This window comes from Periophthalmus magnuspinnatus, chromosome 7, assembly GCF_009829125.3.
Source record: "Periophthalmus magnuspinnatus isolate fPerMag1 chromosome 7, fPerMag1.2.pri, whole genome shotgun sequence".
NCBI lineage: Eukaryota > Metazoa > Chordata > Actinopteri > Gobiiformes > Gobiidae > Periophthalmus > Periophthalmus magnuspinnatus.
In genome coordinates, this window is record NC_047132.1 from 18,550,939 (window position 1) to 18,578,269 (window position 27,331).

Sequence of the window (27,331 nt, forward strand, 5' to 3'; positions counted from 1 at the left end):
TTGAATTATTTAACATGTTTTCAGTTGTTGCTGATATTTTGTGTGAGTTCCTTGAGGTAGCCATTCACCTCATCCTTTACGTCAGGGAAGTGTATCCATCTGGGATTTTTCAGAAGAGACGGAAATACAATGTTCCTGTTCAGGTAGAATATTTTGAGTCGAACTTATGTTTTCATTTTTTCAGCTAGCATGTAGATGGGATTGCAACATGGTAAAATCCTTATGTCATATTAGTTTTAGCTTTTGTTTGTTTTGGGGTTTTTTCAGTCAAAACCATTTTCAGTGTTACCTTCATTGTTTTATGTACTATTCCACTGTTAATTTCTGCCACAGATGTCCTGTCATCCAGACCTGAATCAGTATATTCAAGATACTTTATACTGTATAAAGCCTCTTATTGAGAAGGTAAAGGAAAAAACTTTATTTATTCTGTCCAATGCTACTAATGATTTACCGGCAATTCTATTTTTGCAGAATGAAGCTGAGAAGGTAGTTGTGGTTATCATGGATAAAGGGCACCATCCAGTGGAGAGATTTGTTTTTGAGATTTCCCAGCCGACGTTACTTTCAATTAGGTGTGTATTTGTTTGTATTATTGAGAAAACTCGTACAGAGAGAATGTAGGGTGGACATTCTGTGGCCGCTGTAAAACCCACTTCAAGTACAACATCACTTCATTAGTCTATTCTGTGGACATTTTGTGCCTTTGTGTGTAATGCTAAAAGAATCATGTATGCTGATGATACCGTGGTATATATTCATGGTAAAACTGTAAGAGAAGTTGCTCAAAAGCTGACAGAGGAGATGAATATGGTTTCTTCTTGGTTCAAATTTTTTTATTTCACATTAATTGTTGACAAAACAGTGTATATATTTTTTACAAAATCATTACAATCCTCAAAAAAGTGTTGAAATTCTGATAAAAGGGCAGAATAATAATGTTGTTCAGATTAAATATTTAGGAGTTATTTTTGAATGAAATTGATGTTTTAAAAAGTACATTAAAAGTTAACAAACACTATAGAATTACAGTAAACATGACCAATTTCAGATACATCAGGCCTATTAAGGCCTGATGTATCATGTATCAGTGATAATCCCACATTTTCTTACTGCATAACAAGTTGGTCACAGGCATATAAATCAGCCCTGAGTCCTCTAGAATCATTACATAAAAACACTCAAGATCCATGACAGCAAAACTCTGATATTCAGCCACTGTCAATATTCCTGTAAAACAAAACATTTAAAATTTTGAAAACCTGATAACGTATGCAAGTGTTTGTCTGCTGTATGAAATGATCCATGATACTGCTGCTCCTCCGCTAAAAACAATTGTTCATTGAGAGCTCTGAAACCACTCGAACTGTATGGGATAAGTGCAGGATCTCCAAACGCAGGACAGGAGTTGCAAACTTTCATGCATGGCCATGGTGGAATATGTTACTAACAGATCTGCTAACCTGTACAAACTATAACACATTTTCATGCCTGGTGAAACCATGGATCCTTTCAAACCAAACCTGCTCCCATAATGTGGACTGTTGTGTGTCTGTAGAGGGTGTGATGTTCTGCATGAATGAATTAATGGATTTTGGATGATGAATGATGATTTTGAGCTGTTGAGAGAATGTAAATGATGTTACAGAACTTTTATGATGGCCCAGTCATTGTAAAGACGGTTTCTTTGTATGTTTGATTTTTTATGAATTATAAGATCAGCCTGGCCAGGGACTACAGGTGGAAATTAGCACTTTTGCTACAACCTAGTACAATGCATCCTTCCTGTTAAGGTTGATGTACATTGTGCACTGTCCCTGTATCATTAAGTAAACAAATAAACTAAACTTATTAACTGCTTTGCTTTATGTTGTTGCAGCTCGGAGACACTACTGTCGCATGTGGAGCAATTGCTGAGGGCATTTATCCTAAAGATCAGTGTGTGTGATGCTGTTTTAAATAATAACCCACCAGGTACCCACACATCAAATATAAGCATAAAATAAGCACACACTTAAGCTAATTGTTAATAATGTATTTTGATTTATTTATAGATTGCTCTTTTTCTGTGCTTGTTCACACAAGAGAATCTGCTACACGCAACATGGAAAAGGTTCAGGTTATCAAGGTAAGGGCTTTGAAATGTTGCTGTAGTGGATTTTGTTATTGTGCTTGATGTGTAGTATGCTATGCTCATGGTTAATTTGTTAGCATGTCATAAGGGGGATCAAAACCAGATTTGATGTAGACACATCCAGTGTAAATTTTGTTAGACTATTGATTCAGGTTAAGCGATTTGTCAGAACAGCTCTTATGTTATCTTATTTACACAGGATATTGTATTTAACATGCTTATGACATATTGCACTACTCATTTCACTAAAGCACAGTTATAGTTAATATAATAATATCTAAAATTTAGCTAATTTTGGTGTTAAAATTGTACTTTCTGGCTGAAAATGTGACATAAGACCTTGCAACTTACTTTCAGCCAGAAAGTAACTACCTTGCAACTATACTTTAAACAAAGTTAGTTACAATCATAGTTACTATTTGATGACTAAAAATTACAATGACATGAAAGCACCTTTATTTTGTTAAATGAATTGTTAAACTTGTGTTCCTTGCATGTAAGTTTTGCCTGATAAATTGATTCATTTTACAATTCTTCCTATGCCATCAATGTGTTGCTGTATTTGGGCTGTATTTTTCACATATTTAAACATTTCTTCTGGTATTATGTCACCAAACCAACTAATACTGAAAAAAACATGATGGAAAAAGAAAGTTTGAACTGTGAGGCAGGAGGCTTACTGGAAATACCTAAGGCTTTGTGAATGTATAGGTTGTTTGACAGAAAATAGCTGGTGGGGCTCTCTTTTTGTGTAAGTTATTAAATCAATAAAAAAATGTATTGCCAATCATTTATTAAAGTGATAATGTTTAATCACAGTTGACTATAATGTCATAATTGTGACATGTTGTCAGGATTTCCCATGGATTGTTGCTGACGAGCAGGAAATCCACATGCAGGAACCAAGACTGATTCCCCTGAAGACAATGACTTCTGATATAGTAAAAGTAAGTGAGATCAACTACATTTAGACTGTATTGTCCATCACAGTGTTTTTAGTTTACCATCACATGAAAAGCAACTGTTAAAATGAATACATTTTAAAAAGTCAGCGGCATGTGAAAAGTGCAGTGGTTTCATTAGTGCTTATTAAGTACACTGATGGCATTTGACACAAATGAGAACCTTTATACACTTTATTTGCTGCTAAAGGCAAGAATATGGATAAAAGACAGAATTATACTAATATTAATTTATGAACTTTTACAGATGCAGCTGTATGTGGAAGAAAAGGCCCAGAAGATTTAGTCTTTTTAAGGTGATAACAATCCAAGTAACTACTACCCTCCTTTGCAAATACTGTTCTTTATTGTTTTAACTTTATGAATGTATGCCGTATACTGTAAATATAAAATGTATCTGTAGCTTTTGAATATACCTGTGTTTTTTGGTGGCCCTATATTTGTCATGACTCTGCTGGTCTTGGTCTTTGGATTAAAGAGTTTCCTAAAATACAACATTTACTTATTTGACAAATAATTTTACATACAAATTGCATCTTATTTTCTCAATCCATTTAGCAGTCTAAGAAGAAAAACATGCTCATATGGGGATACGTCATAATGCCATTCCCACTCTCTTTTACTTAATCTGTAAATAACATGATCATACAAGAAGAACAAAATGGGAGAAGCAAAGGGTTATTATTTTAGTGAAGGTGAGCCAAATCTTTTAATTGTAATTAACAGCAGCAAAACCTGCAGAGGGAGAAGAGCCCACAACATCAAACTATAATGTTAGATAACACTATATTTTGTCCCCATCTGTTCTAATCTTTGCAGCTCCCAAGGACCTTTGAACAGAAGCCTGATAGTATGTTAACCATTACCTTACCCTGCACTGAGAACAAGGCAAAGTCCTACATTCAGACAATAATGGACAGCAATGTAATCTACCAGTGGAGCGACAGGCTGAGCAATTGACCATTGACCCTACAGCTCAAAAAGAAAGTGTATGGATAGGTCTAGGCCTACAGCAGGTATCCTACTGAGAACATCTATTAATTTTGGTGCTGAAATAGGCAGGTCTGTTATAATAAACCCAGGTCATTAGAAAACCTCACCAAACACATGTGCAACATAATTATGGCCTATTGTAGTCTATAGTGGCACCTATAGTGCCATTATACTAGGTAAATTTGAGAACTTTGAGAAAGCTTCTCAGGTGACAGGGATCCTATCCAGGGGTTTTCTCACGCATGCGTGTTGACTAGCGGCTTCTACATCGCGGAAAAAAACGAAATGACCACATTAACCACGCCTGTGCGGAGTGCCTTTCTTTACAAGCAAAGGTGCTGCATCTTTTTAAGAAGCTAAATGCCTTTCGACACTAAAAGGTCGCATGGTGTCAGGGGCGCGCCTAGTCACGGGAACAGTCCGAGGCGCGTTCACGCGGAGGTGCAAGATCGCGCTTCAACTATGGAGAGTATCAAACAGAGTGCAGAGATCCAGCGCAATGGTTTACATCGGGTCACAGCGACCAGTCAATGAATTGCTCCTGGATTTTTCTTCAGCCGTAGATTTTGCGAACATATATTTTGCACAAAAGAAACTGGCAAACACATCTGTATGAGCGCAGAGCTGGAGCTCAAATTATGGTCCGGGAAACCAGACATTTATGGGTGGGAAATTTACCTGAAAATGTCCGAGAAGAGAAAATCGTTGAGCACTTCAAACGGTAAGTAGCCTATCAAAGAAGCGCAAATGACCTTTTTGTTCATATGCAGACGAAACGGCGAGCATCCTCCTTTGACACATTTAGACCCTGGATGGAGCAGCAAGTCCCTGTGCCAGTCCATAAGCAGCGTGTGAGGAGAGAGCGCAGACACGTCTTGCGTGTGGCGCCGTCTCGGAGTCGGAGATGTAATAAGCTTAACTTTTCGTGGACTGTCTTTCTGAAGCGAGCCACATTGACTAAAGGCTATAAGTTCTGCATTTAAACCCAATTATGTGAAGAAAATGTGGGGACCTTGCATTGTACATCAGTGCGTTCATCCAAGACGCTGTCTCGACCAGCACCGTGCTCCCTGTTATCATGCACTGTAGCGAATGCCAGCTGAAGAACCGCTGCCCGTGCGGTGGGCTCAGACCGACATGGTCATCCCAAAAGCGCTTCTCTCGATCCATTGATGGCCAGTGCAATGTTGACGGCAGCTGGACATCACGCCGCCACCTAGAAATCAACATTTGATCGAGCAAAACGCCTTGGTCACACGTTGACAGCAATACTGTTGATGCAGAGGCGGAGAAAAGCCATCTCTGCAAATTATCTTGGGAAGCAGTTTGCAGGACTAAACTGCCTCCACTCCGGCTATATATCCTATATTTTCCCCCAAAATGTCCTGGGGGATTTGTAGACATTTATGATGAATGCACATAGCCATAGGCTCGTTTGCCCACGTTCTCTTTGATGCATATGCATACAATTTGTTTGGATACTGTGTGCGCGCTCTCGCCACTCCGGTCGGCTGTCAAGGAAATGGCAACCCGCCACCGTACACTGTTAGACAGCCTTTTGCTATAAAGGCCACTTTTATGTTTCACGTGTCGCCTTACCCACCCTCACGGGGAGCTAGATCAAAGCTAATGTTCGGGGGTGTCAAATAAATTGATCTGCTTCTTCTTTTACCACAGTGTCTACATGACGCCACATTATATCTGATGTGCTGCAGCCTTGCAGGGGACTTTGCCTATAATGTTTATTTGAGCCTCTGCAGATGTGCGTAGCGTTCCGTTGGTAAGCGCATTTGCGCTAGGACACTGCTCTGCGCCCTTTTGTGCCACGCACCAGTCTGGTGTCCGTGTGCCTTGAGCGAGGGGTCTGCAGGTGCATGGTAACCTACTGTGATAGGAGCCATTGAAGATGGGAAACGGCACAATGAGTAAACAGTGCAAGCAGCTTTTCTAAAATGGCGTCGGAGGCTGTTTGGTGTTGGGATACATTTATGGGCACCCCACTTGTGTAGGAGCCGCCGATAGGAAAACATAGCCCAGTAGGCTAATGATGCTTAGGAAAATAAGCTATTCGTTCACTGTTCAAAACAACCAATGCGTGTGCAAATCTCTCTATTTAATAAAGCACCTTCTTCTGGGAAAATAAAATGAAAACAACAATGATGTTAATGCTTGTGCATAGGTTTTAGAGCATTCTTAAAGGTCCAGAGGTCTACTATTTGACTTGGTTGGTGAGAATTTACAGGGTTTCTGCAACTACACTATCGTATAATGTTATTCAATGGGACTTTGAACTGATGACATGCCTAATGTCAAAACAAGCCTCAATATTTCAAAATTTTGAATTGTTGGGAATATTTGCAATAATAAAATAATACATTCAATTTAAATGTACTTAATAAATACATTATTGATAGCATAAAAAATACACTTCATACTCTAATTCTAAGAATTATCTGTGGGCTATCTCAGACTGATGGCTTTAAAATGTGCAGTTTTTATAGACATTGTACAGTTTTGGCATGTAATAACAGCTATACTTTAACAGTTACCATTACTGTGAATAGCTTACAATATTCTTGAGCCACCCTGACTTAAATGTGGTCTATAATATAATAGTAAAGTATGCAATGATTATTAAATGTGTTTTGCCCTTTTTAGATATGGACGTGTGGAAAGTGTCAAGGTCCTACCAAAACGAGGTTCTGAAGGAGGAGTGGCTGCATTTGTGGATTTTGTGGACATTAAAAGTGCTCAAAAAGCTCACAATGCTATCAACAAGATGGGGGACAGAGATCTGCGGACCGATTACAATGAACCAGGAACCATCCCTAGTGCTGCAAGGGCACTGGACGATAGCCTGTCTTTAGGTTCTCGTGGCCGGGATGTATCAGGGTTCACAAGGGGGTCCGGTGGGTCAGTATATGGCCCAACCACGTCACTCCACAGCAGAGATGGACGCTATGAACGCAGACTAGACGGGTAAGTGGATTCAGTTTCTCCGAAGGCAGAGGAAACTGTGGTAACTTGTTAACACCTCACCACCAAGCATCTTTTCATCATCTTTCATTTATTTGTTGGGGGTTTAAAATGAGGAGAATTCCAGAAAGAAAGGATATTTAGGGAGTCACTATAGCCCATTGGATTTCTCCTTAATGGCAGCGTGTATTTAGAGTGAATAGAGAGAAGATAATGTATTTGTGGATGTATAATTTTCCCAAAAACATGGGGCAAAGATTGGATTTCGCAAAATTCCCAGGATCTTTAGAGATTGTGAGAGGGAGGGGGAGAAAAAGAAAGAGAGAGTGGTCCATCGGCTATCGCTGGGATTTGATTATTCTGGAGTGCCTTGATTGGTGGATGTATTCTCTTCCAAGTGTACACATCACAGAAAAATACACATATTTGGATATTACTTAAAAATGTACATGCCAAACAATGGACTTCGTCAGAACAAGTGGATTCAAATGGATAAATACAGGATATCTACCACTGTGTGGAATACCATGAAATGCACTAAACGGATGTACCACTAGTAATGATGGACTACATTTTTATGGAATCCTAAATGTCCGAAAGACTTGGACATTGCTACAGGAGTGAGACCTCTGCTGGTTGTTCAGCAAGCAGAATCATGATAAAGGGACCTGCTTTTCCTGCTTCAATTTTTGTCTGGAGAACAATACATTTTTGGAGGGAATCAACAAAGACTGTGATAATTTGGATTGTACAGTTATGACACAGGCCCTGGAACTTGCCTACTGTATGTTGGTGGAATATTCCCCTTAATGAGAATATAATAAACTATGGATACAAACTTTAAATGGAAGAAGACTGGACAGCCAGATTTGGAATTCCTCAAAAAATAATGCCGTTCGGATTTTTTTTCTTTTTTTTCTGCAGAAAATGGCGTTCTAACATCATCACAAATCTGGATTATCTTCTGTTTCTAGTGGAATTTCCTTATTTGTAAAGAGTCTTGTATGGCACGACTCTCTGAACATAGACCATTAGATGTCCGAATGGGTTATTGGATGTACTACTAATTTTACAGAAGGTGAAATACTAAAATCATTTTCATCCTTCTAAACAACGGATAACCATACTGATGACTGTGGTATGTGATTTTTTTACTTGGAAAAGAGCAAGCCTACTCTGCTGTTAAGACCATATTCTCCAGTCAAGACAGTAAGGATTACAATCTACAGCCTGGACTATAATGCATCATTTTTTCCACTCGCAACATTTTTGTCCATCTTTTCAGCTCACAAAACTATCTCCTTACATTTTATTTGGAATTATAGGTCAAGTTACCACTCTCTCAAAAGGTTGGTATATTCTGCCCTGTGTATTTTAGCTGTCTTCTCTAACCCCCTAGTTTGAACTTCCATTTCCCCACTAACCTCAGTATATAGTTGATAGACTGTCTCAGTCTGTAAACTCTGTAAACTACTTTTCACTTTACCTTGAAATGTTATCTGATTTTGTTTCCTCTTATATTGTCTTCCTAAGTTTCTCTGGTTAAAAAACAGTATCCAGTTCATAGCTGCTGTTAAAACCAACTCAAACAAGACTACCTTTTAACAATGTGCAATGTTTTTTGTACAAAGTAAAATAACTGGTCCCATGAAATCTTTGTTTTTCAGAAATATTTTTGCATTGCCGTTATCCAAACTTTTTTAGCTTATATGACCCAAGATGACATATACACAACCATAACTATAGTATAGTATAGAATTCTATACTATACTATACTATACTATACTATACTATACTATACTATACTATACAAGTACTCGTGGATATGCATTACTTGTCCCTATATTTGTCTAACACTGCCATGTGAAAAGTAACTAAAGAAATGGATCGTGAGCCCATGTTGATATTATTTGTCCATAGAGGATGTGGGTGGGATGGGACTGGTGATGTCACAGTACTAAAATTAAAAAATCAATTTCAATAAGAAAAGACTTAGATGTAGAATGTAATTTTCAACTCCAAATAATAATAGTTCTGGTTCGCATTATAGATATAGATAATGACTGTTAAAAAAATTCAAGAAACGTAAAACATTTTCTATTTATGTTTTTATTATTAGAAATTATGTCATTATAATTATTTAGAGCAGCCTTCATTTACAGGTTAATGGACAGCAAGAGGCTGCTGTCAGCCATCTTCACAAGACTAAATATGTTCCACAAAAAGGCAAATATTGGCATACCCTGTATTTCACATCATACATTTTTTAACATTATTTTTTTTCTATTTGGGTGTATTAAGACAAACTGTAGTGCTATGTACTGCTTGCACATAAAGTTACTTTTTTGATGTGCTTGATCATAATTATTAGGGTGTGACCAAATAATACATTTTATCACCAACCCTTTTAATTCATACTACATCAGACTTATCTTTTCAATGTGCCATAAGATCTATAATAATTTTAAAGATTTATGAATAATATTGTACCAATTCCCAAGGTCATTAGATTTATACAGCGCCTCAAGACACCCAAAGCACTTTACAGTGTATCCGATCTGCACCATCTGCCTTTCCAACCACAACGAACACCCACCACATTCATACTAGGCAAAATCGGTGAAGTGTCTTGTTGAAAGACGCAATGACAGAACTTGGTCTGTGCAGGAACTGATCCTCCAACCTTTGGATTGGGCACACATTGCCAATGTGCAATCAGTAGAGCAGGAGTCTGCATATGTGGTTGTTACCACTTCAGCGTTGTGTATTTGCCTTGACCATTTGCCGAATGTCTCTGCACTCTCTCTCCTCATTTCAAACTTCAGCTGTCAATTTGTGAAACAAATTCGAGTTAGGGTTAATTAACTAATGTGATTAATTTGATTAATTCATTATTCTATTAATCAACAACTTATTTAGTGATCAATAAGCTTTATTTAGAAGACTATACATAGACTAGCATAAAATGGAGCTCTCACAAAATAGGATCTTGTTATCACAAGACAGTATTTTGTTCACACAAGATAATCTGCTTTGTTACCACATGTTATAGAGAAACTATAAAATATTTTTATTATAAAACATTATAGATGAAAACACCTCAAATGTTGAGCTCAAAGAGCCATTTGTGGGCCATGACTTCAAAAATATGATATGATATAGTTCACAAATGAACCCAAGGCAGCTTAGTCAAACTTCAGATTTACCGATCACCAGCAGGGTCATCTCTCCACAGATCTGACCTGTACATTTGCCCTGGTAGGTGTTACCTGCTTGTCTCAATGCAGATAAAAGTTTAATATCATGCTGTAGAACATTCCTTGCCTGATGAGCCAATCCCTTCTACTGTATAAATCCAGGAGGGTCTGGAATCAGACCATTGAGTGTGGAAAACCTCTCTCCTAACTTGGGACGGTTCAACCGCAGCAGCTATTTGTAACACATCTCTTAAATGCGGAAACAAATTCTTGCATGATTCAAAATAAAATATATAACTTTTTTTTTCTTTTTACCTGAGATAAATAACAGTTTTCTTGTTTGCTTGTTGATTCTGCAGAAATCTGTGCTCTTTCTCAATCTTTTACGGTATTTTTCCCCCTTCTTTTACTTGCATAAGCCGCCATGTTTGTTTTGACATGAACGGACCATGCGTCTCTACTTGGTTAATCCGCCCATCAATAACAGGATACAGTTCTAGACCATTTGTCTTTTCTTTGCAATAACAACTCTATAGAGACGAGCATGTGGCAATTACACAGTGCACCTTTTAAGGATAAAGGCATTTCCATAAATGTATGTGGGCCATTGTGTTGGTTCTGTGCGCCCTTTATCTTGTGCGAACAAGATAATTTATTGTTAGTTTTTTTAACTGGACTTTATGGGGCTCATTTATAATCTTATTAACACAGTGTGATAATTAAGTCAAAACAGTACAGGAAGAGAGTATATTTTAGGGTTTTGATTAAAACCAAAAAAGTCTTTGAGCTTTGTCATTAATTCAATTTTAATCAAATCAAGATGAAATTGTTTTCAGACTGATCGAAATGATCTGTTTGGGGCTTTTTACTCAACATTATTACAACCAATCAATTGAAATAATTAGTTTTTGTTTGTTTTCATAAGACATGGCACTAAAAGTCATCTTAAAGGTGCACTATGTGTTTTTTTCTTTTTTGGGGGCATCATATAGGTGAATAAGTACAATGCCATTCTGTTTAACATGAAGGCAAAGTAATAGCATTTCCATAGGCACGCATGTGGCAGACCCTCAGTCAGGAAAGTTGCATAGTGCACTTTTAATATATTTTATTAATTACAAGACCTATTCACACTTAAGAAAAAAATCAACTAATGAACTGAAAGTTGGAATACATTTTTGTGAAGATAACAGGTGTGATTGTCTATTGCTCAAAGGACTTTAAGATACAAGATTAATATAGTGATCTATATAAAAAATTACAATTATGTTAGTATTCTGTTTTTAAATGTTCTGTGCAAGCTCTATTTACCAGCTGTTATCAAAAAGTCTCAAATATCTATTTAAAAAACAAAAAAAAGACTACAAAGAAAATGCATCATGGGAAGGTGAGGTTCATGTAAATTCTATGATGTAAAATAATAGTCAGAATTCACTTATGTTACTCACTGTTGATGCTGCTTGTGCAGTACTGAAGTGACATTGTAATGAGAGGTCCCCTCACTGTGGTGTTAAATATCGTTTTATACATACATAGACATGGACTCACATAAAGAAATAAAAAACAACAAAACATTTAAAAAAAGATTTGTATAGGCCTATATTCAAAATGAATCTAAAATCTATCACTCCACGCTACTTAACTTTGAAACGTGTTTTTTTTTTTTTTTTTTTTTTTTTAACAGAAGAACAACAACTTTGTAATCAGAGCTCTGCATGTACTCCTTAAAAGAAACCTTTGTTTATGTTTTTGGTGAAAATTTTGTTCCCATCATTTCATGCTGTGTTTTCTTTTGTTTGTCAGAACTGCTGAAAGTCGGGATCGGACATTTGACCACAGTACCTATGGACATCATGAGCGCCCTGGCAGCAGTTTTGAGCGCCAGCGCCACTATGAAGCAGACTATTATCGCAGCTCTGGGAGTAGTTCTGGCTCCACTGGCTGCACTGGGTCAGTGGGAACATCAGGGGTCGGTGGTGCTCTGGGGAGTGGTGCCACAGGTGGCACAGGAGCAGCGGTGTCTGCTGGGTGCACCACAGGAGCAAGTGCAGGATCAACATCCAGTGTTGTTGCCTTCTACCGCTCCCACAGCAGGAGTCCGTGTCGCTTTGAAACTGCAGAATCTCGTTACGAGTCACGTGCCAGGGAGGCCTTTACTTTAGCTAGTGTGGTTCACAGGGATCTTTATAGGGAGGAGAGGGCACGTCGAGGCGACAGATCATATCGACGCAGCCGTAGCCGCTCGCCTCACTCTGTACACTCTCGAAACCCCTCTCCTCAGAGACTGGGCCCGGCATCCCGTGCCCCCTGCTCACGGAGTGGCTCAGGCTCTCGCAGCCGCTCTTCCAGCTCGGACTCTGTGAGCAGTACCAGCAGCAGTACAAGCGGCAGGTAAGTTCCTCCATTTTATTGCTGTTACTTTTAAGAGACGCTGGATTTAGATATATAGCGCTGTCCTTCCAGATTTGAATATTCTGTGCTCATTTCTTTCAAATGTTTGCATTCTATGTCTGCTAGTTGATTTTTTTTTAATAATAGATTGAGTTGAGTCATTAGGCACTCTGCTTTCACTGAAGTACACTCCATCTTATCTATATATATGTGTATGTGTGTATTTGTTTGTTTTTGTTTTTCCTTCCCACGTTTCGGGATCAAACAAGGACACATATTTTACTGATGAATTTAGTAGCAGCAATAGCTTTTTTACATATCCTTTTCATTGAATTTATTAATGTAGTCATCAGTGACATGGCTCTCAGAATACTAACAAGGAGTGCTTTTACACTGAGAGCATTGTGAGTTATTAATTGTGTATTTGATTAGCCACAGCGGAAGTCTAAACATGTAGCGACACATGTGGTATAATGAAGTAGTGTTTCAGGAGAAAATCAGGAGATGTTGCCTACCTCTGTGTATGGGTATTAGACCCCGCCTCCGTGAGATCCAGTTGGAACTGGAAAATTCTGGCCACTGCTGGCTGTTTGCCCACTCCCACAGGCCAGCCTCTGTCAGCAGCACTTCCGGGAGTGTCTGGACAGAGGAGGGAAGAGAAAGTGAGATGGAAGCAGACACCAGAGGGCATGCAAAACCAAGCACAAGCTTAGGGGACATTATGTAAAGAGCATCAGTCAGACAAAAGGTGATGTCTTATGGGGAAAATAATGTTTATTTTGCAAAATATTGGATAACTATTACACTTCTGTGTTGCTACACTGTACAAAATAAATGTATATGTATTTGCATTTATGTACTTCATTCTGAATCCGGCACATTTAACATTCATAACTGTAGCTAATAATTTGCTTTTTTTTCTTCTACACTTTTGGTCAGTGATTCTAGCAGTAGTTCCAGTGATGAGTCTCCAGCTCGCTCCGTACAGTCTGCAGCTGTTCCTGCTCACTCAGCACTTCTTTTATCCTCCTCACTCGACAAGGATGAACCACGCAAAAGCTTTGGCATTAAGGTCCAAAATCTTCCTGTTCGCTCAACAGGTTGGATTAATTCATTTCAGATTAAGTCATTATACTGTAAATGTACCCCACAGAAAAAAATAAATAACATGGTAAAAATACTTTTGAATATTACAGATACAAGCCTAAAGGATGGTTTGTTCCATGAGTTCAAAAAGCATGGCAAAGTCACATCTGTCCAAATTCATGGTGCTTCAGAGGAGCGGTATGGTTTGGTGTTTTTTCGACAGCAAGAGGACCAGGAAAAAGCACTGGCAGCTTCAAAGGGGAAACTGTTTTTTGGAATGCAAATAGACGTAACTGCTTGGAATGGCCCTGGTAACAGAGTTTGTTAATTTATCAAGCATTGCTATTTGGCCAAATGACATCAGTGTGTTAATGTGTACTTTCAGAAACTGAAAGTGAAAATGAGTTTCGACCCTTGGATGAGAGAATAGATGAATTTCATCCAAAGGCCACACGGACATTATTTATTGGAAACCTGGAGAAGACAACAACCTACCATGATCTACTTAACATTTTTCAACGCTTTGGAGAAATTGTGGTTTGTAATTTTTGCCACGTTTGTTTGAGTCACATTTATCTCAAAGATGTCAATAATAATTACCTGACCGTACACGTGTAATATGTTTCAGGATATTGACATAAAAAAGGTCAACGGGGCCCCACAGTATGCTTTCCTACAGTACTGTGACATTGCTAGTGTCTGTAAAGCTATAAAGAAAATGGATGGCGAGTACCTTGGAAACAATAGACTCAAGGTAAGAGAAAAACAAGGTTTACATTATATTAAGTAGCATTCAGGACGTCACTGACTTTAATATTATACACAGATTGCTGATATTAATAGACCAAATGTTCCAATAAATCTTTGTTTCAGTTGGGCTTTGGAAAGAGCATGCCCACCACCTGCGTTTGGTTGGACGGGTTAGCCTCAAACACAACTGAGCAGTTTCTTACACGCCACTTCTGCCGTTACGGTCATGTTGTCAAAGTAAATACTTTTTATTTTGTCAGTTGCCTCTTCTCTTGTCTGGTACTTAGTAAATGTATTGTAATGTATTGAAATGTATTTTAATTCTGTAGGTTGTTTTTGATCGCATGAAAGGGATGGCTCTTATTCTGTATAACAATATTGAATATGCACAAGCTGCTGTCAAAGACACAAAGGGGTGGAAAATAGGTGGTAGTAAAATAAAGGTATGCTAACAATTCCAAATGTCCATACTGAATGTTTTAGGTAACAATTAACATGCATTTTCTATTTTTTTTTAGGTTGACTTTGCTAATCAAGAAAGCCAGATGGCTTTCTATCGCTCAATGCAGGCTTCTGGACAGGATATTCGAGATTTTTATGATATAGTCTCTGAGAGAAGGTGTGTATAGTTCTTTTTAAACCCATATTCAAAAAGGTTTGGATATTGGGAGTGCAGCATTACATTTTATCTTGCTGCATTAAATGTTTAGAGCAGTGACATTAAAATGCTGAAGTGATGGAAAAAAGAGGTCTATAGGTGGATTTTTTATGTCTTTGTATATTGGTCTGACTGCAGTCAAATTGAGATTTGTCACATTGTTGTATTGGTGTTATATGTGAAAAATACACTAGTTGTGTCAGTATTCTCCAATAACATATGGTTTATTTTTTGCAGGGATGACCGAAGAACTCAGTATGAGTATCAAGCAGAAAGACAATATTATGAAAATGTACGCACCACAAGAACATACACTGATGATCCGAGCCGAAAATACACCACAAGAAGTCGTGAATTCTACACTGAGTGGGATCCATATCAGGGAGATTACTATGAGACACAATACTTTGAAGACCCTCGAGAGTACAGAGAATACAGAGCTGATCCCTATGAGCAAGACATCCGCAAATACAGCTATCTGCAGCGAGAGCGCGAACGAGAGCGCGAGCGATTTGAAACTGACCGTGGACGTGATCATAATCGAAGAACCATCGAACGAAGCCAAAGTCCATCTCACCTGACATCTCGTCGTCCTGCCAGTCCTACTGCATCTCCACCCATTTTGGAGAGAGTCTCAGGTGATTCAGATCGACGTGTTTGCTGTCGCTCCTCAGAAAGAAGTGGTAGCTGCAGTTCTATCTCTCCACCAAGATTTGACAAACCTGAAAAATCACGCCTTGAAAGGTACAACAAGAGTGAAAAAGTGGAGAAAGAAAGAGGGTTTGAAACAGATCGAGGTATCTTGGTTGAAAAAGAGAAACGTGTGCATAAAGAACGAGGTGACAAAGAGAAACGACTTAAGAAAACTAAAAGTGGAACACTCGGACTTCAAGCATGTGAGACAGAAACAGATCTGAATAGGGATACAAGCCCTGATACCGCTCTTCGAAATGATTACAACAAAAGTTCTAAAGAAAGTTCAAGTAAAGGGAGACTTGACCTTCTGCCCTGTGTGGTACAGTTAACACGTGTAAAAGAAAAAGAAGGAAAATTGTTTAGTCATACTGTTGAAAAGTGCAAAGGTGGGAGTGACAGTAGTCCCCAACTAACATCTCCATTAAGTGAGCAAAGAAGCCCTCTATTCCATTCAGAATCATCCAAAGGCAATATCTCCAAACATGGGAAAAATAGAGATGGACTTAGTCAAAGTGCTGATAGAGATTTGAAGAATAAAGCCAAAAAACATGGAAAGTCAGAGCTAGGTTTTGACATTGCAACTGCTCTAGATGTTGATCGCTTAGCTGCGAGAAAAAGACGCTTTGAGGACACTGGTCCAGTTGATAAACAGAAAAAGAGTAGAGAGGACAACCCCAGTTATTCTAGACCCCAAAAAGTCTTCACAAAAGAGACTGAAGTTGACCCCATGAAACTACCCAAAAAGGAAAACACTAAGGAAAGATGTGTTCAAGAAGTTGCTAAAAGTAGTCCTCAAAATAGAGAAGATTATGAAGGGTCGATGGATCTTGAATGTCAGTCTCAATTGAGAGAGCACTGTAAAAACTCACCACACCGAAAACAAGCTTATGAAGGCTCAAAAGGCGATTCTCTTATGAAAGTGTCAAATGACTGTATCGATAATGAACAAAAATATCAATTATCTGAAAACGAACAGGACAGAGGAAAATGGAGAGACTGGGAGGTTGGGAATTCTCTCTCTGACCAAAACAATATGTCTGACAAACAAACTGAACATATTCATTGGTTGATGCAAAAGCTCTCTGAGTCTGAAAGGTTAGATAAAATCTCAAGTCAATTATTACCACAGATGGACAAAGAAAAGGACTGTGGCAACAGTACAACAATTCAAAAGAAAACAGAGGATGACACTTCCACCCATATCCAAAAGAAACCTGATCATTTTGAATTTGAAAACAAAAGCTTTGAAAGTACCCAAAGGCCAAATGAGGATAGTTTTTTGACATCACCAACTGAGAGTAGTCATTATTCAGCCAATGCAGATGAAATTGGTCAGATTTCTCTTGCAATACTGAGCAAAGAAAGAAAATCTCAACCAAGTGAAAACAAAGTTTCATCAGCAGAAACCTTAAAAAGCAGATTTGGTCGTTCATCCAGGTATTTTTCAAATACACACCCTGAGATGTCAAAACTTTGTTGTGATGAGGGCTTGATGCAACATTGGAATCAAAGCTTTAAACCTGATGGAGAAAGAGAAAGGGGAGCTTTGACCTACACAGGCGCAGAACAAAGTGGAATTCAAAAACACCTATGCCAAGATTTGGAGCCTGGGGAAGTCGAGTCTGACACAGATGAAGAGTTGGACACTAAACAGTCTTCTCCTTCTTCAAATAGTTCATTGTCTTTTATCCTCCGTGAGCGAGATGAGAGAATGACAGATGTTAAGTTATCAGCTTCTTTGGAAAAGAACAAGTTTTATTCCTTTGCATTGGATAAAACTATAACTCCCGATACAAAGGCGCTCTTGGAAAGAGCAAAGACATTGTACTCTACAAGGGAAGATAATTGGTCTTTTCTTCCATCACGGTTCCCAACTTCCCATAGCTGTTCGGAGAAGGATAAACAAGAACTAGCTCCTAGACCTATCCCCTCTTGGTATATGAAAAAGAAAAAGGTCCGTACAGATTCAGTAGAAAATATGTCCAATAAAACTGAGGAACTTAAATCACAAGACCCAGAGCGCCAAGAACTGTTTGCCTCGCGCTTTCTGCATAGTTCCATATTTGAGCAGGACTCACGGCGTTTGCAGCATCTTGAACGTAAAGACCAAGAGATGGTGCCAGGGGTTTGTAAAATTGTAAAGCCACATAGGACAGAGGTGAAAACTAAATTGGCTGTTGGTGGCAGTCCACAAGAACCTATTGTGCTTTTCCATAGCCGTTTTCTGGAGCTTCAGCAACAAAAAGACAAAGATAATTCTTCAGAAAATGAATTTGTGGCTGATGTGAAGAAAGATGGAGAAATGCAAAAGGATCATGTTACGTCCGAGAAAGAACCTGAGTCAGCCATGATAGGTGAGGACAAATCATCCAGTCCTCAGTTAACCTTGACTCTTTGTACGTCTGTACCCTTAATTAAAGAGTCTACATTACGACCTATTGAAACCCAGACCACAGATCAAACCTTAAAAGTAGAGAACATAGATCTAGAAGCCTCACCTCCTGTCACATCACATGAAGTAAAACAAATGGCTACCAAGGTTACTATCACTCATTCACCTGTTGAGTTAGAACTCAATTCTGACTTCCCAACAAAACAGAAGGAAACCAAAAAAGAAAGAGAAAAACACACTTTGTCAGAAGAAACTGCTGAAGAAAGATCCATCAATGTTGAAAAGAGAAGCACAGAAATGACTTATTCTGATTTGATAACTGACAATAAACCTGAAACTGTAAAAAATGAACTCAAATTAGATCAAATAATGCGAGAAAAAGAAGAAACTAAACAATCACCAAAAACTGAAGAGGACATTGAAGAAGTGCCAGAGCCTGAGACGGAAAGCAAACCTGCAACTAGTCGCAGACAATCTAAAAACAAACGATCCAAGTCTGTATCAGTGTCACGAACTTCAAAAGCTGCCAGTGAGAAACCAGCCACCCGGAAAAGTGAACGTATTGATAAGGAGAAACTTAAAAAAGCTATGTCACCTCGTGCAGAAGGGCCAAAACCACCTGAACTTAAAACCACAACCAAATCTCCAAATCCCCCATCTGATTCTGAACAAAAGGTTGAGTCAAGCCTAATCCATGGTCGAACTCGTCGTAGAAATGTAAGATCAGTTTATGCTACACTGCGGGAGGTTGGTGAAGAGACACCTCCATCATCTCGATTAACTCGTAAAAGAGCTGCTTCTAAGGATCCCCTTCAAGATAACCCACTTCCTGTTTCCAGACGGGGACGTCCTCCAAAAAGAGGAATCAAACGAGTTGAAGATTCATCAATAACAAAATTGGATGAAAAAACAACAGTGAACAATACAGAGGTCACAGACACAGATGCAGAAGCTCTTAAAGAGTCAGAGGGTTTGCAGCCACTCTCCCAAAGATTATATAGTGCCCCAAATCTTGCTGGTGAGAAAAAAGGAATCAAACCAGGTCCTCTGAAGAAGTCAGGTAATAAACTGTCCATGGATGATACTGATGAAGAAAATGAAAATTCAGAAACCAGGATTGTTGAATCTGAAGTGCCAGGGAAGGGTTTAGAGAAAAATGAAAACTTGAGTGCTATTTTGCGTAAAAAAGAAAAAGATTTCAGTGCACATAAAATAGAACAAACTGATATTGAAAATACTGTAAATCTGTCAGAAAAGCAACCAGCAAAGAGTGGCAAAACCAAGACGGCATGGGTCAAACGAAACATGAAGCTTGAGGAAAGATCACACAATCTAAAAAATCTTGAGATCCGTGTCAGTGTTGATGATGTTAAAGGTTTACTTCGTTCAGAAGATAATGAGCAAGACTCTTTTCAAAATTCAATTCTTAAAACAAAAATGGTAATCCAGGAAAAGGCTGAGCCAGAAATGAGCAGTGATGATGGTCAAAACCTTGGTCTGGAGATTAAAGATGAGACACTTTCTGAATCTGAGCTAAACACAGACCCAACTGCAGCTCTTTTAGCTCGACAGAAAGAACTAGAACAAGCTGTTGAAAATATCGCTAAACTTGCAGCTGAGCAACCTGCTCGCTCTTATAAGGAATCTGCAAATACAACATCTGCAGTGTTGCCCCCAGTCAATGTGGAGTCAGAAGAAGCTGAGGAAGAGAAGAGAGCCAATCCTGCAAGTGAAACTGAACTTGCTGCAGCTATTGATTCCATTACTGCTGAAGTAAGTTGTACAGAGGGAGATGGATTCACAACTACTTCAACGTACCCTGCTATTGTACCTACCTCCGGTTCTACAGTGTCATCTTCAGCAAGTGAGATTACTGAACCTGAGACACATATAGCAGTCTCCAGTGTTGTTGCATCACACTCAGACAATAGATGTTTGACACCTAATCAAGGTCCATCTCTTCATGACACACTCAAGAAAACAGGTAAAGTTCAAACAAAATCCCCAAAGAAGCCAAGAGGACGCAAAACTACCAAGAGGGAGGATATAGCGGCTAAAGCTTCAGAACTTCAGCCCTCCCCATCAAAGCTACCTGAGTCAATTCCAGAGACTCCTAATTCTATCGGAATGACCGTTACCACAGGGACTAGTGCTGCCACCACTGTTGTAACTGCTGTTGTAACTTGCCGGCGAGATGTCACAAGTTCAATTACAGTTGACACACCCAAAGAGGCAGAGAAGCCTGAAGTAGAACAGCCTGTGCCTAAAGAATCTGCCTGTCACTCTGGCACCTTCCATGTGTCTACATTTAAAAATCATCCCCTGGTGACAGAGCATCCTACCATTTCTCTAGATGCTGACCTACCACCTGCACCTCAGCACAATTTATCTCAAAGAGTTCCTAAAATTTCCCACTGGGCTCCAAAATCTGAGGAAAGCAGAATTTATGTTCCTCCACCATGTCATGTCACTGTTGTAACTCCATCTATACCATCGACTGCCCTTGGAAATACTTCAGCAAATCCGCCACTGCCCCCTGACACCAAGGCATCAGATATAGATGCTAGTTCTAGCACCTTAAGAAAAATTCTCATGGAACCAAAATATGTATCTGCATCAAGCACATCCACTGTAAGTACCACTACTACAACCACTTTAGTCACATCTACTCTTTCTGATCCTTTGAGAATGTCAGAGAAACCTGCTCCATTGTACTCTGAAGAGAGAGCCACACCTTTTCAGCCAATTCATCACAAACCATCTCCTCTAACAGAGTCTCAACAAAATTACAGAGACAAGTCACAAAATACAATCATTCCCTCTCCCACTACCTCAGTAATCAGTCGAATTCCACTGCCCTACGACACAGAAGAAACTCCTAGAATATCCTTGAGTAGCCGAAACATTAGTCAAACTACTCCTAGGCCAAAACATAGGCTAAACTCAAATGAGAACACTCGCTATCACAGCATAGGCACAGTAGATGATGGAAAGAGGGGACGTTTACTTAGTGATGCAAACCCATTCAATTCTGCCTCTGTCCCTGGACTGCGAGTCAACACATCGGAGGGTGTTGTTGTGCTGAGTTATTCAGGGCAAAAAACAGAAGGCCCACAAAGAATGAGAGCCAAAATTAGCCAAATTCCGCAGGCCAGTGTTGTTGATGTAGAGTTCCAACAGCCTGCATCAAAGTCTCAGATAAAGCAAGAAGCATCTCAGTTGTCCTCTCCAAAAGCTGTACCTAGTCCTTTGACATATGGACACAGTGGAGGTCAGACATACAACACCCAAAATGTCATTACCACTACTAAGCAAAACAGTCCTAATAAATCAGATGCTCCACATCACATGTCCTCTCAAGGTGGCGTGGTAAAAATCTTCCAACAGCCTGGAAGTTCTCCTCAGGTGTTATATAACCAACCTGTCATCCAGCAGCATGGCAAAAGAGTACTGGGGCATGAGCCACCACCAAAAAAGATAGACTCTGGCAAAGTTATTCAGACACACAACCTTAGCCCAGTCATGTGCCCACCTCAGGCGCCTTTGTCAGGACCAAGTATTAGTCCAAGCCCTGGATTACCAACTGACAGATCAGTCTTACAAGGGAATCAAGAAACCCTGTCACCGCGCACTAGTGTGCAGTCCCCTCCTCCATATCATAAAACCTGTTCACTCAGCAACTCTCCCATTGGTGCGTCTGTTGTTTTAGGCCACAGTGTATCATCATATTCTACTATCCACCACACACACTCAGAACAGTCTTCCGTTATAATTCAACCTCACAGTGTCTCTCATGCATTGGCTCACTCTTCCCGAGCAGACCAGAGATCTGTTTCTGGAATAAATTATGGAAAGAGAAGTGACTCTCATTCCTCCTCCAATCCAGGACCTCCGCAGCGCTCAAATGCATCGCAATCTAATGTCATCCATAATATGGTACTGCAATCTCATTTAAGTCCAAAAGGGTCCATATTAAGCACAGGAGTTAGTGGCGCAAATGACGATATTTCCAGGCATTTAAATCAAGCCGCCAATAGGCACTCGGCGTCCCAGCCAGATGTGACCATTATTCACAGTGAACACAGAGCGCTGCACACAGGGTCACGCATGGATCAGTACAGAGACATACACCAGCGGATGCTCATGCACCAGCAACTGGGGGAGCAGGCATCAGCAGAAGTCAGGCAGCTTTGCTCTACTGATAGTGGCTCATTGTCTTCAAATCACATCTCTCAACCTTTAAAAAGCTCTATAGTGTCCAAGGGCATTGACCTCACGACTAAAGGAACAGACAAACAACCTGAAGGAAAGCTCATACAGTCACCTTCTAGTGACAGTCGAATCAGGGGGGTACAAGTGTCCAGTCCAGTCTTCAGTCATCCTCATGGAGTCAAGGTCATACAGCCAGGTACTCCAGGCTCCTTTCCCGTCTACCAGGACATGCAGGCTTTCCCAACACAGTTTACTGGACATCTGTCATATCACAAAATGGCTACTACACAGGTGAGTGAAATACTTTTTTCTTTTGTAAGATATGGTCAATGTTGTTAAGATATTAAGACTATAACTTGTCATTTTGGTATGGTTCACCCTTTCAGGTTCCAATACAGACTGGCCTTGGACACCGAAGTAAACTCTCTCATCCTCACGGAGGAGGAAGCAACCCCAAACCTGACACTTCACACCTGCTCCATGCTACATCTACAGACTACTCCCACATCTCACGAATGCCAGGAGACACAATTTCACCCTCCTATCAGTCTCCAATGTCTTCACCTATAATGTCACCAGTAGGCCTGAACCATAAACCAGAGGCTTCTGTTGTGAAACAATCTCCTACTCTTCTGCGAACTCCTTCACCAGCTGTACCTCCCAGTCCAATCCGGCCACACCAAGAAGCCAAGCAGGAACATACTGGGCATCGGTCCTTTGACATGATGCAGCTATTGACGGTATTGTAACATGTTATATCATAGATGATTTAAGGAAATCAGTGTTATATTCAGTATTCTCTCCTCAGAAATATCCAATTGTGTGGCAAGGGCTTTTGGCACTTAAAAACGATCAAGCTGCGGTTCAGCTGCACTTTGTGTCTGGCAACACATTGCTGGCCCAGCGCTCCCTGCCCCCTCCTGAGGGAGCACCCCTTCTTCGAATTGTCCAGAGAATGAGACTTGAGGCCTCCCAGCTAGATAGTGTGGCACGCAGAATGACTGTAAGTGTTATAGATGTGGGATACGAATGTTGGCTTGTAATTGTGTTTAAAAATGTTTCTTACATTATGCGGCAGGTGGAGAATGACTATTGTTTGCTACTAGCTCTACCTTGTGGTCGAGACCAAGAAGATGTCCTTAGTCAAACTCATGCATTGAAAACTGGCTTTATTACCTACCTTCAAGCGAAACAGGCGGCTGGCATCATCAATGTTGCTAACCCTGGCTCCAATCAGGTCTGCTTCAGTGTTTTTTTCCTCTCAACTTTATTTGCTATGTAGCGGTTGTTAGGCTATAGTGAAAGTTTAGCAAAATGAATAGGAGTTTATCATAAAAAGCCCTTCAAATATCAAAATTGATATACATATGGATGACAGGTCTTTGTGTTATTTGTAAAAATGTACACAGAATGTACTTAAATGTGTATACTTGTGGCTTATATTATCTGTCTTTCACAGCCAGCCTTTGTGGTGCAGATCTTCCCTCCTTGTGAGTTCTCAGAGAGTCATCTGTCTCTCCTGGCTCCAGATCTGCTCAACAGCATTTCTAGTATTTCTCCTCACCTCATGATTGTCATCGCTTCTGTTTAATTACCTTTGGTTTATCTGGAAGAAAGCCAACACCAGCCCTTTTGGACTAATCCGATCAAGAAAACTGCCTCATATTTATATGAATTTGAATTTTTAAGAATTAGCATGCACCTCTCCCTCACTTCACCAAGTCCTTAATTGCCCCTGTGACAATGTTTTTCAGAATGGGGACTTGTTCGTATTGCTTATTAAATTTTTGTCATTTTAATGTAGTTAAGCATAGCTTTTTTATAATTCATTGCACCAGGAAGCTATGGACTGGGACATTCTACACGACGTTTTTCTGACATTCATAAAGAGTGTTTGTTTTTGTTTGAAACAATGTGATAAATTCTTGCACTATGTTGTGACAGCTGTGTACAGCTCTGGGTCTAAAATATCCATGTTTAAGTCTGCCATTTGTGCTTTTGTTCTATCTGCCAAATTTTATTTAATTCTACAATTAACTCCTCAATTGTTCCCATCCACTGGAACTCTCAAGGGACGTTTTGGAGTTGTATAGTTTACACTTCAATGCCTCAAGTGGGGAATTAGGGAGGGGGTTCTGATCATATATTTACTTGTAAATAGTCAACATATTTAAAGATGGACATGGCGAGTAAAGAGAGAGATCATGTAGTTATTTTATTTCTATAACCGTGGGAACAGGGGACTTATTGGAAAAGATGTATTGGGAATTTTAAGGGATTATCAAATATTTGTAATTTTATTCTGTGCCAAACATTTTTGCAAAAAAAGTTCAACACATGCAATGTACTGTATGTTTGGAAATGTACTTATTTTCATATGTGATTTTACGACCCGTATGGCACTTACTTTTTGTATTTAATATGTTTATTAACTGCTACATTTCAACATTGACTTTGTGTTTGCATGTCCCGAATTAAACATTGTTCTGTACCGCCCCCTACTGTTGGAAAACCTCCTCACAAAAAACATCTACAGCTCAGAGACGCTGCATGCTTTTTATCATAATGGTTATAGACCCTCTAACAGACAAGAATGTGACTTGATATTATGCCGCTATTGGATGTGTTCTTAATCTTTATCTCTCACTGTCTCTTTGAGCCAAACTGTAAATACTTGTTCTTAATCTGTGCTCTTGTCTACTTTACCTTAGTCTATTATTTTCTTTCAGGGAACTTACTTTGGTTTTGTCAAACAAAACAAAGTATTTCTGAAAGAAGGGGTGATGTTTCAAACCGATGTTGAAAGTAAATTACGCTTGTCAGTTTTTGTGTAAATATGAATTTCTTTAACTGCAAGCCGATTATGCTGGTTCATGGTGATGGCACTTAAAACTTTTTTTTTTTTTTATATATAAAATGACTCAAAAATTGTCCAAAAAATGTATAACATAAAACTGTCTTTGATCAATCTTAAACTTGAGTGTATTTTGCTGTTCCTCTATGAGGACATTTTAACCAAACTGTTGTTTAAATGCAGATCATTAAATGGTTCATTAATCAGACAATTTCTGGTATCACACATTGTTTTACCATAGTCATAATTTCTATCATAGACTGATCGTATGCCTGTAAACATACAGCTGAACTAACTCTCACAAAACGCTTATAAAGAGAAAATACATGAGGCTGACACTGGTTTCAAATCCTTCATCATACAACAGTCCAGAGCAGACACAAACAGCACTGATACTTCTACCCAACTCTACATCAGATTATCAACCAACACCAGGACACTGCTTCCTATAGGCCTAGAGAGTTTATTATTTTGTTTATCTAAGGTTTAAAAATAAATGTAAAAACCGTGACAAAATCCCCTAGCTTCCCCTTATTGAATCTTCAGTACACTCATTGGACACCAGGGGGCAGTTTTTGATAGCACTTCCATTGCTGTCGGGACTCGTGACTCAACAAGAATTGATCCTTGGGCACATCGGGGTGGAGGTCTGCAGCCAGATCGCTCTACTAGGTTTAGACATCCTGAATCCTGCATGTTACTATAGTTATTTATGTCTTGAGCAAAGAGCCTATGTTTTGTGAGGAATATATACTATCCAACTTCAGATTTTGAACAAGTTAATATCTCATTTTACTGCTGATCAACATGACACACATATATAGTTGTTGTCAGTAAAAGCCATAATTGATTTGAACATGTTTACTTAGTATCTGGGTACACAGATAGGCCATGTTTGTAGAATTTAATATAAAAATCTTACATACAGTTCCTTTAACATGTTTCTAATGATTTATTGTATTATGGACATTATGGACTGAGGCATTGGGTGAAGAGCATTTTATTTCATTCAGCCTATTATAGGGAAGAGCAGCTTTGTGTGCTGGGTCTAGAAGTGTTGCTTGGATAGTGATAGAATTTTATTTTATTTTTGCAAACTCTGGCTTGTTCTGACACTATGACCAGGAATGTTAGTGGATAGTAGGCCTAAATTGCCAAGGAGCCACAAGACAAGTCTGCGATAGGTTCATAACACAGTATAGGTTATGCATGTTGTGGTGATTATAGCCCAGCCCGACTCCGATTTTAAAGCTGTGTCATACTTTTAGCCTCTGCCACAAAATGTCACTGAGAGAGTCTAAGTTTAGCTGTATAATGTTAGGAATGTTGAGAACTTGCATTTGAGATAAGTGTATGTTTTAGGTCTGGCATTGTGCACACTCATTCAGTTATCATGTTTGAACAATTTGTACATAGTGGGCAGTGGAAGCAAAGCTAAAATGTTAGTGTAGTTGTAATCTCTTCTTTGGTAATGGTTCATTCTGTCTTCAGTTTTAAACTTAGAATTAGTCATTATTTTATCAGACAGGGGCATTTGTTTACCTGCTGTACATGTTTTGGCTACTTCCGGTGGCCTTCCTTGGAAGCGTCACATGATGATAATGTGTTTTGTAAGATAATTTACTTTTACCAGATATTAGGGGAAGCTTGCGCTCTCTACTGTCTGACACTTTCTCCAGGACTGCATCCTATGTGTGAGAAGGTGTGCACTCCCTCATCATGATTTATGCTCCTTGACCCCTCGTATGTAGATCAGCATTTGTTGCTTTCAGCAGGATGACCCTGGCATTGTTCCAGTTAATGATATGGTTTTGTCTCTTGTAATGGTCGGATATGGCTAATTTCAAATTTCCTGCTCTGCTTGTTCTTTTATTTTGCTTGTTTGTCTGTTCTTTTTCATACTTATTAGTTCTTTTTTTGATGTTATTGAACACACACAATATCAAAAAACATGCAACAGTCACATTGCCACATTACCATAGACAGTCATTAGTGAAACCAAAGGACAGAATACAACAAAAAATAATTTG

General features: G+C 39.2%; 2 protein-coding genes across 2 annotated transcripts in view; both read left to right on the forward strand.

Moving 5' to 3' along the window:
- The window catches only part of mad2l2 (mitotic arrest deficient 2 like 2), a 3,991-nt gene extending 409 nt beyond the window's left edge, over positions 1 to 3,582 (forward strand). Inside the window, exons 2-8 of the mRNA XM_033969605.2 lie at positions 25 to 143; positions 334 to 405; positions 475 to 575; positions 1,880 to 1,974; positions 2,055 to 2,128; positions 2,989 to 3,081; positions 3,344 to 3,582. Coding sequence (XP_033825496.1) covers positions 25 to 143; positions 334 to 405; positions 475 to 575; positions 1,880 to 1,974; positions 2,055 to 2,128; positions 2,989 to 3,081; positions 3,344 to 3,382 — 593 coding nt within the window. The 3' untranslated portion in view covers positions 3,383 to 3,582. The remainder of the gene's footprint in view (positions 1 to 24; positions 144 to 333; positions 406 to 474; positions 576 to 1,879; positions 1,975 to 2,054; positions 2,129 to 2,988; positions 3,082 to 3,343) is intronic.
- An 824-nt stretch (positions 3,583 to 4,406) lies between these two features.
- On the forward strand, positions 4,407 to 25,375 carry spen (spen family transcriptional repressor). Its single transcript, XM_033970232.2, has 15 exons — positions 4,407 to 4,810; positions 6,748 to 7,068; positions 12,066 to 12,653; positions 13,593 to 13,753; positions 13,850 to 14,050; positions 14,125 to 14,276; positions 14,368 to 14,493; positions 14,613 to 14,726; positions 14,819 to 14,932; positions 15,008 to 15,108; positions 15,385 to 22,738; positions 22,834 to 23,187; positions 23,256 to 23,450; positions 23,526 to 23,684; positions 23,907 to 25,375. Exons 1-15 carry the CDS (start codon positions 4,728 to 4,730, stop codon positions 24,036 to 24,038), a joined length of 10,155 nt encoding a protein of 3,384 aa, XP_033826123.1. The 5' UTR covers positions 4,407 to 4,727; the 3' UTR covers positions 24,039 to 25,375.
- Positions 25,376 to 27,331: the final 1,956 nt, after the last annotated feature.